Raw genomic sequence first — 13,043 nt, 5'->3', positions numbered from 1 at the left:
CCTGGCCGCCCCGCGCCCGCGCCGCGCTCCGCTTGTGGCTGGGCTGCGTCTGCTTCGCACTGGTGCAGGCGGGTAAGGGGGCCCGGGGCGGGGGGCGGGCGGGCTGGCGCCGGGCGGGCTACTGTCCCGCCCCAGCCACCGGGGAGTCCTCGGTTCCCTTCCCTGCTCCCTAGGGCCCCCCTGTCTCGCCCCGCTCACTGCTTCCCTGCCCCAACCTCTTCCCTACCTCCTTGACCCCCAGACCCGTCCTTCAGCTCCCAAACCCCTTCCCATCGCCTCAGCCATGACTTTTCTAGGATCTTTTGACCCCCAGCTCCCTAACCCATTCCCCTAACCTCAGCTGTTTGCCTCAGGGTCCCTAGTTCCCTTCTTTGGTCTAGGGAGCAGCTGAGGACATCAGTCCCCCACCTTGGGCCTCCCTCCCTGTCCCCAAAGACCTCTCAAAGCCCTGCAGGCCAACTCTGCAGGAGGAGCAGATGGGATCCCGTTGTGCACAGTATGTGTGAAGGGGATGGGGACTGGCACCTGAGGGTGCAGGGCGGGTGGCGGTGGGCCCCTGACACCCCAAGCTGGTGCAGTGCCTGGCCTGCCCCATGGGGCCTGGCCTCATCCTCACCCAGCCTCTCCTGATGCCCTGTCTCTGCCCCTTCTGGCTGCCACTGCCTCGCTCGTCTCTCACTCTACCCATCTATCTATACGTGGCTCAGCGCTCTCGCACGCGTGCGTGCTCCCTCTGTTTCCGTCTCTGTGTCTCTCCGATGCCCCACTTGTCTGTTCCTTGGCTCCGTATCTGCCGCCCCGCCACCTGTCTGTCTCCATCTCCATGTCTGGCTCTGTCTCCCCCCCCAGGCTCCAGGCCCATCCCCTTGGACCTTGAGTTCACTCATGTGAGGGGTGAGGGGCTACTGCTCAGGCTCAGGTCTTCGCTTGCAGCACCTGTCCCTTGGGAGATACAGAGGCTTGTGTGACTCCACTGTCCCTCTCCTGGAAGGTTCTTTCTTCCCTGACCGCCTCCTCGCCAATCACTCTCCCTCCTACTTCCCTCCTGTCTCTTCTCCACTGATTGATTCCCCATTCATCCTCTTTCCCCTGAAGGCCCTACCCTGTCCTCTCGACTCTCCACTGAGCAGCCCTGCTCTGAGCGACCCCATCTTCCCCTGCCACCTCCCCGCCTGCCTCTAGGGGCTGGTGGAATGTGGAAAGGAGGCTCACATAGATCCTTCCCCAAGCTTCGTTCTGCCTGGGTTACCACAGTTCTAGGGGTACCTCTGTTGCTTCTCACGACCATCCTAGGGCTCATGCTCGCCAGGCTCTTCTCGACCTCTGGGTCTTTCTCCTTCTCTCAAGGTCACTTGACAGTGCAGTACTGTAGAAAGAGCCCTGGACTGGGAGTCCTTTCCATCAGCTAACCTTCAGCTTCTGCAACGCAGCCCTGATCACCTAGTCCCCTCCATACCTGTCCCTGTAACTCTAACCACCCATTCCTTAGATCTGGGCCTGGCCCAGGCCCGTCAACTATAGTCTTGGACCCCTAGTGGGGCCAGGCCGTGGCCAGCAGGGCCTTCCATCCTCACAGGAGCCTGGAGCCTCTTGGGCCTGGCTCTTCAACCCACCGAGGAACTGAGAGCCATATTGCTGACCCCATTTGAGGCCTTGGTTTCTTCCCTCCCCCACTGTGTGGCCTTCCCCAGGTTTCCCTTTCTCACTTGTAAGACAGTGGATCTGGGGCTCACAGCAGGGGATACTCAGGCTGAGGTGTCTCCCCACCCCCCAGACAGTCCCTCCGCCCCAGTGAACGTCACTGTCAGGCACCTCAAGGCCAACTCTGCAGTGGTGAGCTGGGACGTCTTGGAGGATGAGGTTGTCATCGGATTTGCCATCTCTCAGCAGGTAACCCTCGATGGTCCTTGGGAGGGAAGGACACATCAAGATAGTAGTGGCAGATGCAGGTGGAGGTGCAGTGGTGGTGGTGGTGGTGGAGAAATCGAAAGCAAAAAGGAACCTGGGGCAAGAGAGAGAAGCAGCAAGTTGCACACATGGCTTAAAATTGGGGCCCCAGAATAGAATCAGTCAGTGAGGAAGGGTTCAGGAACTTTCAGCTGGAACACAGGAATTGAGAGCAAGGCTTTGATCTCAGACACATCTGCATTTAGGACCTCGCTCTGGTGCTCACTAGATGTGTGGCTTTGGGCAACTTCCCTAACCTCTCTGAACCTGTTTCCTTCCCTGTAAAATGGAGATAAAGAGCAGAGGTGATGGGATGATTAAGATTGTATATGTAAAGGATTTGTCACTACTGGGAGGTGTGCAGAAGCAGGGCTGATGACTGGACGCTGACAACAGCGGGCTGGCGCTTGCCTTTGCAGAAGAAGGATGTGCGGATGCTGCGCTTCATCCAGGAGGTGAACACCACCACGCGCTCATGTGCCCTCTGGGACCTGGAAGAGGACACTGAGTACATCGTGCACGTGCAGGCCATCTCCATTCAGGGCCAGAGCCCAGCTAGCGAGCCTGTGCTCTTCAAGACTCCACGTGAGGCGGAGAAGATGGCCTCCAAGAACAAAGGCAGGCCTGGGTCACTGTTAGGAGGAACAGGGGTGGGTGAGGGGTGGTCAGGACCAGAGCAGTAGGTGGCTTGAGGAACACTCTCTCCCCCATTGCTTCCCCTTCCCCCCACCACCAAGTAAAGAGAAAAGGTTCCCCCTAATCCCTTAAGACATTGGATATATAAACACCTGCCTTTGGATTGAGTCCTATCCCTACCACCCCAAGTAGCCATCAACATGTTCTAGAATCTCTTTTCTGTTAGATGTGTGGGCACCCATGGAAATAAGCACTATTGTCTTAGGCTTGGCCTTAGAGGAATTGCTAGGGGAGGAAAGGAGCCCCAGACCTAGTGTCCCTCTCCCCACAGATGAGGTAACCATGAAGGAGATGGGGAGGAACCAACAGCTGCGGACGGGCGAGGTGCTGATCATTGTCGTGGTCCTGTTCATGTGGGCGGGTGAGTCTGGCCTCCAAGCCCTTCTTCTTCACCGAGCCTCTGGGAGATGGAGGACCCTGACCAGGCCCCCTCTCTCACAGAAACAGAGGATAAGGGGCTGGAGATACCTAAGAGGTGAAAAGTCTCCAAGTCCTACCTGGGACAGCGCTGGAGACCAGATCTGAGCCCTTCCCTAACCTGCTCATCACCAAAATAACAGTAGCTTGATAGCTGCCTTATAGGATTATATGAGTTCTTGCCTTTCCTCTCCCTCAGAAGTGGTTCAGCCTCCTGGGGGTGGACACGTCCACAGTTCCTTTGCCTTCTGGCCATGGCTGTGGCCTCTCCTTCCTCTTCTGGGTTGCTGTGCCTCCAGAGGCTTCAGGCCTGTTCGGTTCAGGGAAAGTCACTGCCTGGCCTTAGGCTTGGGACACTCTCCTAACCTACCCATCCTTTTAGACCTAGATCTGAGACAGTCACCATGAAAACTCCTCCAGTCCATCCATCAGAATAGCCCCCCGCCTCTGTGCTCACACCATTTACCCCTCTCTTTAGCCCTCCTTCTATAAGTTAGTTGGGCTCATGTCTCTCTTCCCCTCGGTCTGTGAGCTCCCTGAGGATAAAGACCAAGTTCCATTCATCTTTGTACTCAACCAGCATTTACTGAACAACCGCTCCATTCCAAACAGTAGTGCTACAATCATGACTAAGGAGAGCCCTGTGCTTGCAAGGAACTCAGTCTGGGAGAAGCCAGGCCTGAACCGAACTATAGTTCAATGTCATGAGTGCTATAATTGTACCATGTATGGGAGCAGAGAAGGAATTAATTCTAGGGCTAGGGGAAGAAATCAGGAAAAACACATGAGATAACATTTGAATCAAGCTTTGAAGGTTGAATAGGAGTTCACCAGGCAGCCAAAAGAGGAAGGGTATTTGGGGTGTGGTGTGTTCAAGATACAAATCAAGCTCAGTCGGGTTCAGTGCAGCTGCAATCCAATAAAGAAGGTAGAAAGTGGGGGAGTAAAGGATGATGAGGCTACAGACTGGAGTCTTTTGAGAGATTTGAATACCATGCTAAAGCTTTATTAGCATGGTGGTTGAAAAGGCAGGCTCTACTGTAGAAGCATTTGGAAAAAAGTGTTCCTTAGGAACATAGAAAAACAGGCAGGGAGGAAAAAAAGGTTGTACCAAAGAAGAGGTTTGCTTATGGTGCATTATTAGACTTGACGCAGACAGTATTTTCATAATCATAACAATATAAACACACTGAATTAACCCAAAATTGTGATGTGATTCTGTTAGGATGATGGGGAGAGAAGTAGGGGAAGTTGTTAGGCTTTATCTATCATGGTGGGAAGTCAACAGATATCTAAAATAGATCAAAAAATAACACTATAAATATAGAGGAAAAATGGGGGAAACACCTAAAGAATTGGAGTTGGCTGCCTTAATACTTTATTTTCAAAACATATTATGTTCATGCATTATTTAGTTTGATAAATCTAAACATTCAACAGACGGCAGGCCCTGGAGTTCCTGTCCCAGCTCCACCACTGTGTGACCTTGAGCTAAGTTAGTTAAACTCTCTGCGTCAGTGTCCTCACTTGTAACCTGGGAATGATAATAATAGGTGCCCTCATAGAGTTGTGAGGATTAAGTGAGATAGAACATGTCATTGCACAGTACAGGGCCTGGCACATGCTCGACAAATGCTATTGTTGTTTCTATTTTTCCCTCAAGGAAAATGGGAGCTGTCAGAGGTTTAAAGGAAAGAGGGGAGGAGACTTGGTCAGATGCATGTCGTGGGAAGGTCAGCCCAGCAGCAGTGAAAGGGATGGCTGGTGAGGGGTCAGGTGGGGACAACCAGAGGGAGGCTGCTGCAGTAGTGCAGGTGAGAGGCCATCTGGAGAAACCCTCGTTCCCACTAGACTTTGTGCGAGTGGGAATGTGGGAACGAAGCGGGTGAGGCAGGAACTCAGGCCCTGGCCCCTGATTGCTCCCACTTGTCCCCTGCCCAGGTGTCATTGCCCTCTTCTGCCGCCAGTATGACATTATCAAGGACAACGAACCCAATAACAACAAGGAAAAAACCAAGAGCGCGTCAGAAACGAGCACGCCAGAGCACCAGGGTGGGGGTCTTCTCCGCAGCAAGGTAAGGGCAAGACCTGGGCCTGGGTGGACGTCCGTGTGCATGGTAGTCCCTGGATTGCAGAAAGGGTCAGCTCAGGGCCTGGCATGGCTGCAACTGGGCAGAGCTAGACTTGGCTGCTGCCTGTGTGACACAGGGAACGCTGCAAATTGATTTTGGATCTTCTCCTTTTGTAGGGTGCCAGGGGCCCACACTGGGGAAAAAAATAAAAAGGTAGCCAGTGGGGAGGGCAGAACTGTTGGTTAGTATGGGACAGCAAGAGCAGGGTGGGTTCTGGGCTCATTCCTGCTCCTGCTGTGCTGTGTGACCTTGGGCAGGTGCTTCACCTCTGTACCTTCATTTCCTCTTCTGTAAAACAGATATGAAAACCTTTTCAGTGCTTGCCCTGAGCGGCTCAGAAGACAGTAGAGAATGTGAGAGGATCTCATGGTTCTGACGATGATTATCCAACAAACATCTGGCCCTCTCTACATCTCCTCCTCCTTCCATTTCCTTGTACCCTCTGGCTTACTGTCCTCTCTCTTGGCTTCTCTCTTTCTGGCGCATTTTCCTGAAGCCTCTTATTAACCCCCATCTCCAGAAGCACCTCAACAATGTCAGTGGCTGAGGCTGCGCTCAGAGGGATGACTGCTGGGGGAAGACTGGGTACCAGGGGCCATGGGCCCAGGGCCCGGGACCCAGTTTTGGCCATTCAGCTGAATGAGGCCAAAGGCTGGGTTTGAAAAGGCAGAGAGACAAGACGTCCGGGCAGGGCTACTGTTTTCTTTCCACAAGGGACAAGAGCCTAGCTTTTAGGCTGTAGCTGTGCTGCTCCCTTCCTTCTATCCTCTGTTTCCAGCCTTGCAAAAAGTCTATTCAATTAGCCCTGGCCGCTTCTCTCATTTTTCTCCTCCCAGTTTCCAAACAAGCCCTCAGTGAACATCATTGAAGCGTGACTGCGTCTGCAGAGAGGAGGATTCCATTTTTCTTCTCTGCTGGTTCCCAGGTCCATGGGCACAGGGAGAGGGATGACTGCAGCAGTGGGGAGGAGGCACAGCTAGCTGCACAGTTCTCCCTCTTCCCCCTGCCCTAATCTGATGAAGGAGGCTACAAACCCAAATTCTGCAAAAAAAGCCACAAAACTAAAAGGCCTGGCCCCATTCTAGAAAGGCAAAGCTGCATGAGACACAGCCTTCTGCCTCCTGGCCTCTTCTGGACTGCCTTCCTCTTTGAGAAAGTGCACAAAGCTCTGGGAGATGACAAGCACTAAGACCGACTCAAGCTGTGTCTTTCAGACCAAGGAACATCAGGGAAGCTGTGGGGCTGCCTGCCATGCAGGGTCATTCGTGGCTGCCATCAAGCCTTTTCTGGATTTAGCCATCAAGGACTTGTTTGTGGTGTGATGCACACCTTTGCAAGTGTATAAGATGTTATCTGTTACGTTTCTTTTGGAAAACAAAATTGGAGGGCTCCACTCCTGAAGGCAGAGGGATTCCCTCAAGGACTGAGCTGGTCGCCTGTACCCTCTATCTTCAGTCTGGGGTCTTAAGAAGACCTAGAAGGCCTTGGTCCCATTTCTTTAGGAAGCATCTTTTGGAGTTTCAGCAACGTGGGTTTGGACAACTGAAAAGGCATATTCAGCATTCTAGGGTCTGACAAACCACCCACTCTGGCGTGGAAGCTGCTGGAAGGCAGGCATGAGCCATTCTCCATGGACAGGCAGAGCAGCCCTGGCTATCACCACTGGCCTCTGGGGTCTTCATATCTTGCCATCTCATCCAGGGTTCTGTGAAAGGTACCCAAGGTCCTCATGTCCTTCCCTAGAGCCCGAGTGGTATGAGATGACAGGTCTCTCTCTCTCCACTGCCCCTTTCTGGTTAAAAAAAAAAATGGTGCTTGATGAGGGAAAGTAGACTCTTCCCTAGGACTGACGAGATATGGCTGCCAAATGCCTGCATGGGAAGAGGTGGACCTCTGAATCTTCTATTGGTGGCCAAGGATGGGAGCGTGGGAGTACCACACCTAGCACAAGCCTGGCACACAGTAGGCACTTGGTAAATATTTGTTGAACTGAATGATAAGAGCATTGGCCCCCAAGCCAGAGAGCCAAAAGCCATCACCCAATGACCGCTCCTTCCTTCCGGTCTACAAGAGCTCTCAAGGCTGGGCCCACCACCACTCTGCTTTGCCCAAGTGTGGCAGCACAGGGGAGAAGAGACAGGATAAAGGGCAGATGTCAGCAATACTAAGGGCTTCCTCATGGGAGGGCATGAGGCTCCACTCATTGTCTTGTGACTTCCATCCCTGCTGAATGGGGCTGCAAGGCCAAGGCTCCTTAGGGGAGAGGTCCTTACCTCTGATCCAGTTAGAGCAATAACCACTTTTTAAATGTAAAATAAAAAGACAAATGAAAAGGCACATCCTTGTCTTCTGGTAAATGCCCAAATGTTGCCCTCTTTTTCTGGCAATTGGCAGCAAGTCAGGATGTGTGGAGGAGGGAGTCAGCTCTCTCTCTCCATTTTGGCCTGCAGCTTCTTAGGGACATGCCTGCCAGCCAAGCTGGAGTTGGAAGGGAAATCTCGAACAGATGGGGGTGCACGTGTAGAAGAAGAAAATAGCTGCTCCATCATTTTATTACTGAGGCTCCCCGAACCAAGCTTGGGCTGCCTCACTGGATAGGTATGCAGGCTGGTGCTCAGTTTTTAAAACAAAGGGTTTCCCCCTCAGGATGGGACTGGGTGCTTTCCCTGGCCAAAGGAAGACACTCCTATCTCTCCTCAGGGAAAGGAAGGACATAAAGAAGAACTGCAAAAGCTGCTGTCTGCAGCTCAGTATGCACAGTGTGCTGTTCTGGGCTGTTAAAGGAACACCATTATGATCCCAACAGTAGGCTGAAAGGTAGAGTAATGACGCTATTAGCCAGTGAGCAAACCAGTAAATGGGGTACCTCAAACATTCCTGTCCAGAGCTAGGAAGAGCTTGGAGAGAAAATGTCAGGTGAGCAGGGGTTTCAGTTGGCTGTTCTAGAAGATTCTGAAAGCAGAGGGAAAACAGGGCTTAGAGGCTGGTTAAGAAAATGGGAAACCAATTAGCACACAGAACTCTAAGCCAAACCTCAGAGAGATATTTCCTAGGGCCTCTGTGCCCACCTAGTGCTAAATGATGAAGCCCCAAAGTCAGCATTAGGTATAAATAGCTGTCATTGGGGCTTGGGGAACTCTGTTAATGGGGGTTTCCTGTGCCTGCAGTACATCATAAAAAGTACAAGGGAAGAGAAGGAAACAATACTCCTGGCTTAGATGAAACTCCATTCCCTATAGTTGCCTTCCTAAACCTTCAAGTTCTACAATGATCAAGCTTTTCCTGAATCAACTGTAGTTGCAAAGTTGAACCCTACAGCTAGACGTGTGGTCCTTTCACCACCACTCACGTGGATCCGCAGAAATTCCTCATAATTGTGGAAGGGCACAGGCAGGTCTTTGAGACTGAGAACTTACTTGCAGACCACAGCAGGCCTGTGGGAGGAATGTTGGACTCAGAGGTAGGAGACCTTGCCTTGTAATCACCTAACACCTCAGGCAAGTTACTTCTGAGAGTAGGCCTTGGTTTCCCGAGCTGCCAAAAACAGAGGGGTTAGAAGAGAAGATTCCCAGAGCTCTTGGGAACAAGAGGGAAACCCCAGAGTCTGAGAGGAGGAAGATAGACTGGTGAGTATCTCTGTGGGAGGAGTCCTTTTCTTTTCCTCCTCCTGTCCCTTCAACCCCTAGCTTTTCAGGATAGACCTCCTCTAGAATCCATTTTTAAGATCTCTAACTCAGCCCTTTATATGTAACATCTCACCAATCCATCCACATGTTTTAGAAGTCTACTTTATTTCTTACCCTCTTTAAACCTATTTGACATTTCTTGGATTTTGCTTTTATGAAGTAGCTTCCAAGAACAAACAGCTTCTATAATTGGGACACCCTGCCCACCCCACTCCCTCACCAGCTACAGCCCCACCAAGCTCCATCAGTACAAATAGTCCCGAACCCTCAAGTGCGGCTTGAAGCTCAGTTGAGGGAGATCTTTGTGTACAAATAGTTCTTTAGTGATACAACATTTCAGGACTATCACTCAGACTGCTTTAAAGATTATCTAAAAGATTACATTCCACCCACTTCTCAATGGGTGCTTGGGGAGGGCCAGAGTTTCTGTCTATGGCATGTTCCATTTGTCCTAGGGGGAGGACAGGTGGGGAGGAATGACAGGGCAGGAGCTTGTTCACTAAGTTATTCCATCACTGACCAGCTGACACTTCCTGTGACAAGTGGAAATTTTTTTCCTGACAGGTGCTCTGGCATACAAAGCAAGCACACCCTAGAATCAGCTTAGGAATAATTCTGTTTTCCCTCAGAAAAGCAGGACAACACTAAGAGAGGCAGAGAACTCTGCTTTGTAGTTTTAGGTAATTGGGTTTTTTTCTTCCTATGAAAGTTCAAAATGGGCTGGTTAGAGAATGAGCCCATTCATCTTAAAGAAGGACCATTTCTCCTTTTCCTCTCACTTTTCCCTAACATAAACAAAGGATCAGATATCTATACCTGACAGGAACAAAATGGATCTGTATAGGTCAAGAAGGGTACCTCAGATTGAGACAAGAATATCAAATTACTTCATGATCTGAAGGCTTTCTAAAATAAAAAGAAAAAAATTTAAAAATAAAAAGATAGAATATTGCTTAGTACTTAGCAAACTTATATTGAGCCTTTTGCCAGTACATAGAATATATATTTCATCTAGAATATATATACTAGACAAAACTTTAAGAGAGAGCCTATCCAAACATGTTGCTGCTTATTTTCTCAGCATGAGTTGAGATTTTAAAAGCACTGGCTAGTATAGGTGACAAACTATTATTGTCTTCCCTTTTATCCTTGCTCCTGGGGGTAAGTCTAAGAAGCTTAAGTTCACAAAAGGGATCTAAGGAATGCTGTGTCCCCCACATCTCCCACACTCATCCAACCTTTACCCAGTTTCTAGGAGCAGCAGCTTCTGGAGAAGTTGGGTTAAGAACAACTATCAATTTTGTACCATTGATTCCAGTTTCTCACATCTCCTTCAAAGGGAGAATACCCTGGAATAGCATGGCTTCCTCCTTCATTGGTGCTAGAGGAGACACAGAAGCTAACCACACAGCCACGGGGAGGAATGCAAGGGAATGCCTGCCTGATCAGGGCTGAGCCATCTTTCCCCTCTGCAAAAACAGTGGCACAATGATATTTCAGGCTCTCCCTATGTCAGGCTCCTGACATGCACCATATGTAGCTGCAAATCCCAATCAATTTCAACATTTCTTAACTGCTGGAACGCCCTTCTCCACACTGTAATTTACCCTCATAAGAATAGGGAGCAAGCACCCTCGTCTTCCCAGTACCACATTCTACTAACTGCCGCCCCCTCCCATACCCCACTAAGGTTTGCCTACCCACGCAAGGAAGAAGGCAAATAACCTTCCTTCAAAGCCCACAACAGACTGCCACAGTATATATGCCACTGACAGAACTTTTATTTCTTTTTAATGACATTAAACACAACTGCTACAAGGGGAAAAAACATGATAAAGAGGAGGCACCAAACTTCAGTTTCATAATTGATCCTGACAACAATGCAAGTAAATCAGGGCCTGTATGAGATGCAAAACTACAGGTATTTCAGGCTCCTTACTTATAAGTAAACTATGTAAACAGCACATTTTTACTCTGCTTTGTCAAGACCTCTGTGGTGAAGGAATGTTGTCATGAAGAAAGCTAGGTAGGCAGTTAAATAAATGCACATAACACTCAAATAAGAAATACAGCAAGAATTCTACCTGAAATAATAGACTTAGAGGCCACATCAAATACAAGAGATATGCAGCTTTGAAAAGTTGTTAAAACTCAGATTCTACCCACTACCATCTTTCAGGCGAACATGCCAGATAATGAGTTTTCTTTGGCTTTGTGTTTTCTTCTTAAAGAATACCATGTTAACCACTAGAGAACAGCTCTCTCCTCCCCCAGTCCAACAGATTCAATTAAGCTGCTAAAGCTTTGGAGAAACAATTATTTGAGCTAAGAGGAAATGTGATTGTCACATTTCCTAGTTAACCTGTCACTCATTTGATTTGGCAAAGGCAGTGCTCTCCTTATACATTCGGTCTTAAACCCCTCTGTACCAGGAGTCTTAGAATTTGGCCTAAGCAAAATGCTATCCCTTTACTCCTTGAGTTATCTGTGGGAACTTGACAGCTGCAATGCTAGCTATTCCAGCTTCATTTAATTTTAACTATGCTATGGTCCCAAAGGTGGATGTTTGGCATGTCTCACTCCAAGCTAATTTAGGGTAGCTTGGAGAAGTGGCCAACATAGTAAATGCCAATTGTGTCAACTGAAATAATAGACTTTTGACTACTACCTTTGAACAGAACCTCTCCTTTGCATTTTGGTTCTAGAAGCTAAACCAAATGTCTAAGGAACAGAGAATCCTTAACTGGATAAACAGTAAATACGTAGGGACATCCATCCAAATTTACTGGTGATCTGAATGACCAAAGTATTCCCAAGTCAGTTTCTAAAGTGGGATTAGATGTTTGAGATGCGTTACTCACATACAAAGATGGGGTTGATGAAACTATAAAACAAGGTAGGGGCTACAGCAATTATGAACAACTTCAGCGAATGAACAACAGTAGCAAAAATACTAGGCTGCAAAACTTTCCAAAATGATGTCTAGAGCTATCTGCAAAGAGAGAATAACAAACTCCTAAGACATCCATTAAGACAGATGCACAAAGTCTGTCAACTTCAGTTAGAATACCAAACTTTAAGATTAGGTAATGCTTTTGTGCATAGGCTTAGTCACAACTGTATCAGACCCACTTTAGCAGTTATGTGAACTTATGCATCAGGGGCTTGACCAAATGAGATGGTAACAGCCAGGGTCTAAAGGCACCTCTTGTTAACTAATAATGGAGACAAGAGTGCCTCTCCAAAGTTTCTCTCACAGGATGGAGGCTCCCTGACTAACACCCATATTTGACACATCAACCCATGCTTAAAGCTGGGATTCAGCAGATGAAAGTGAAGACTAACTGACCACACAATGGTACTGGCCTGTCCTAGAGTCAAGACTCTGGGCAGCTCTTCAATAAAGACAGCAAGGGGGCCATTCTGAGGGGGCATATCCATGTCTGACAGGACGCAGGAAAGAATACTGCCAGTAGAACCCTAAGGAGCAGAGTGATCACTAGGTGGGGGGGAGAAAATCCTTAAAGAAGGGCAAAGGAGACAACCAGTCACAAAACCACAAGGTATTCAACAGGGGTCAGGGGTTAGTTATAAGTATTCTGTCAGAGTTAAAATGTATAAGATTTGAAAACACTACTGTGCAAAATAAGTTTAATGAGGAATGAAAAAAAGCCAAAAATAAAAAATAAATAACGGCAGCTAGTAGGCAGAGAAAGGAGAGGAGAGGACTTACACTTTTAGTTTGTCCTTTCAACAGGATTTTTCTCCTACTCCAAACTTCCTGGATTGCCAACTTTAAAACACTAAAGGCTATTCAGAGATTCAAATAAAAGAGGGGTTGTTAAAAGTGACTTATATCCATTCGCAAGTCATCAGTAATAATTAACACTGGTTTATAGCCTGGCAAAGAATCTCCTCCTTACAGGAGATTAAAAGATCACTTCTTTTGGGCACCACAAGTAGACTTCACCTCTGCAGAGATGGGTGTTATGCTTGAGCCTGGGTGTTTTGGCTTAATGCTGGCTTTCAGGAAGTAGCCACCTTCAATTTAAATAAAAACAAAAAAATAATTATATCAACTTAACACTGCTTAAACACAGACAGACACACATAAAATCAGGAGAGAGCTCATACAAAAAAAAAATTCAAGTCAGCAATGGGCATT

The 13,043-nt window shown here is 48.5% G+C and overlaps 1 protein-coding gene across 2 annotated transcripts in view; it reads left to right on the top strand.

The window, feature by feature from the left end:
- The window catches only part of FNDC5 (fibronectin type III domain containing 5), a 9,568-nt gene extending 2,039 nt beyond the window's left edge, over window positions 1–7,529 (top strand). Inside the window, exons 1-6 of one of the 2 annotated variants that reach the window (XM_012642352.1) lie at window positions 7–72; window positions 1,775–1,890; window positions 2,367–2,565; window positions 2,915–3,004; window positions 5,002–5,135; window positions 5,492–7,529. In XM_012642352.1, coding sequence (XP_012497806.1) covers window positions 2,382–2,565; window positions 2,915–3,004; window positions 5,002–5,135; window positions 5,492–5,497 — 414 coding nt within the window. In that variant the 5' untranslated portion in view covers window positions 7–72; window positions 1,775–1,890; window positions 2,367–2,381 and the 3' untranslated portion in view covers window positions 5,498–7,529. Of the gene's footprint in view, window positions 1–6; window positions 73–1,774; window positions 1,891–2,366; window positions 2,566–2,914; window positions 3,005–5,001 lie in introns of those variants that run through there. The other variant, XM_012642351.1, reaches the window with a different exon arrangement.
- The last annotated feature ends 5,514 nt before the right edge of the window (window positions 7,530–13,043 follow it).

Source organism: Propithecus coquereli, unplaced genomic scaffold (genome assembly GCF_000956105.1).
Source record: "Propithecus coquereli isolate 6110/MARCELLA unplaced genomic scaffold, Pcoq_1.0 Scaffold178, whole genome shotgun sequence".
Lineage (NCBI taxonomy): Eukaryota > Metazoa > Chordata > Mammalia > Primates > Indriidae > Propithecus > Propithecus coquereli.
This window is presented reverse-complemented; position numbering and strand designations above follow the sequence as displayed.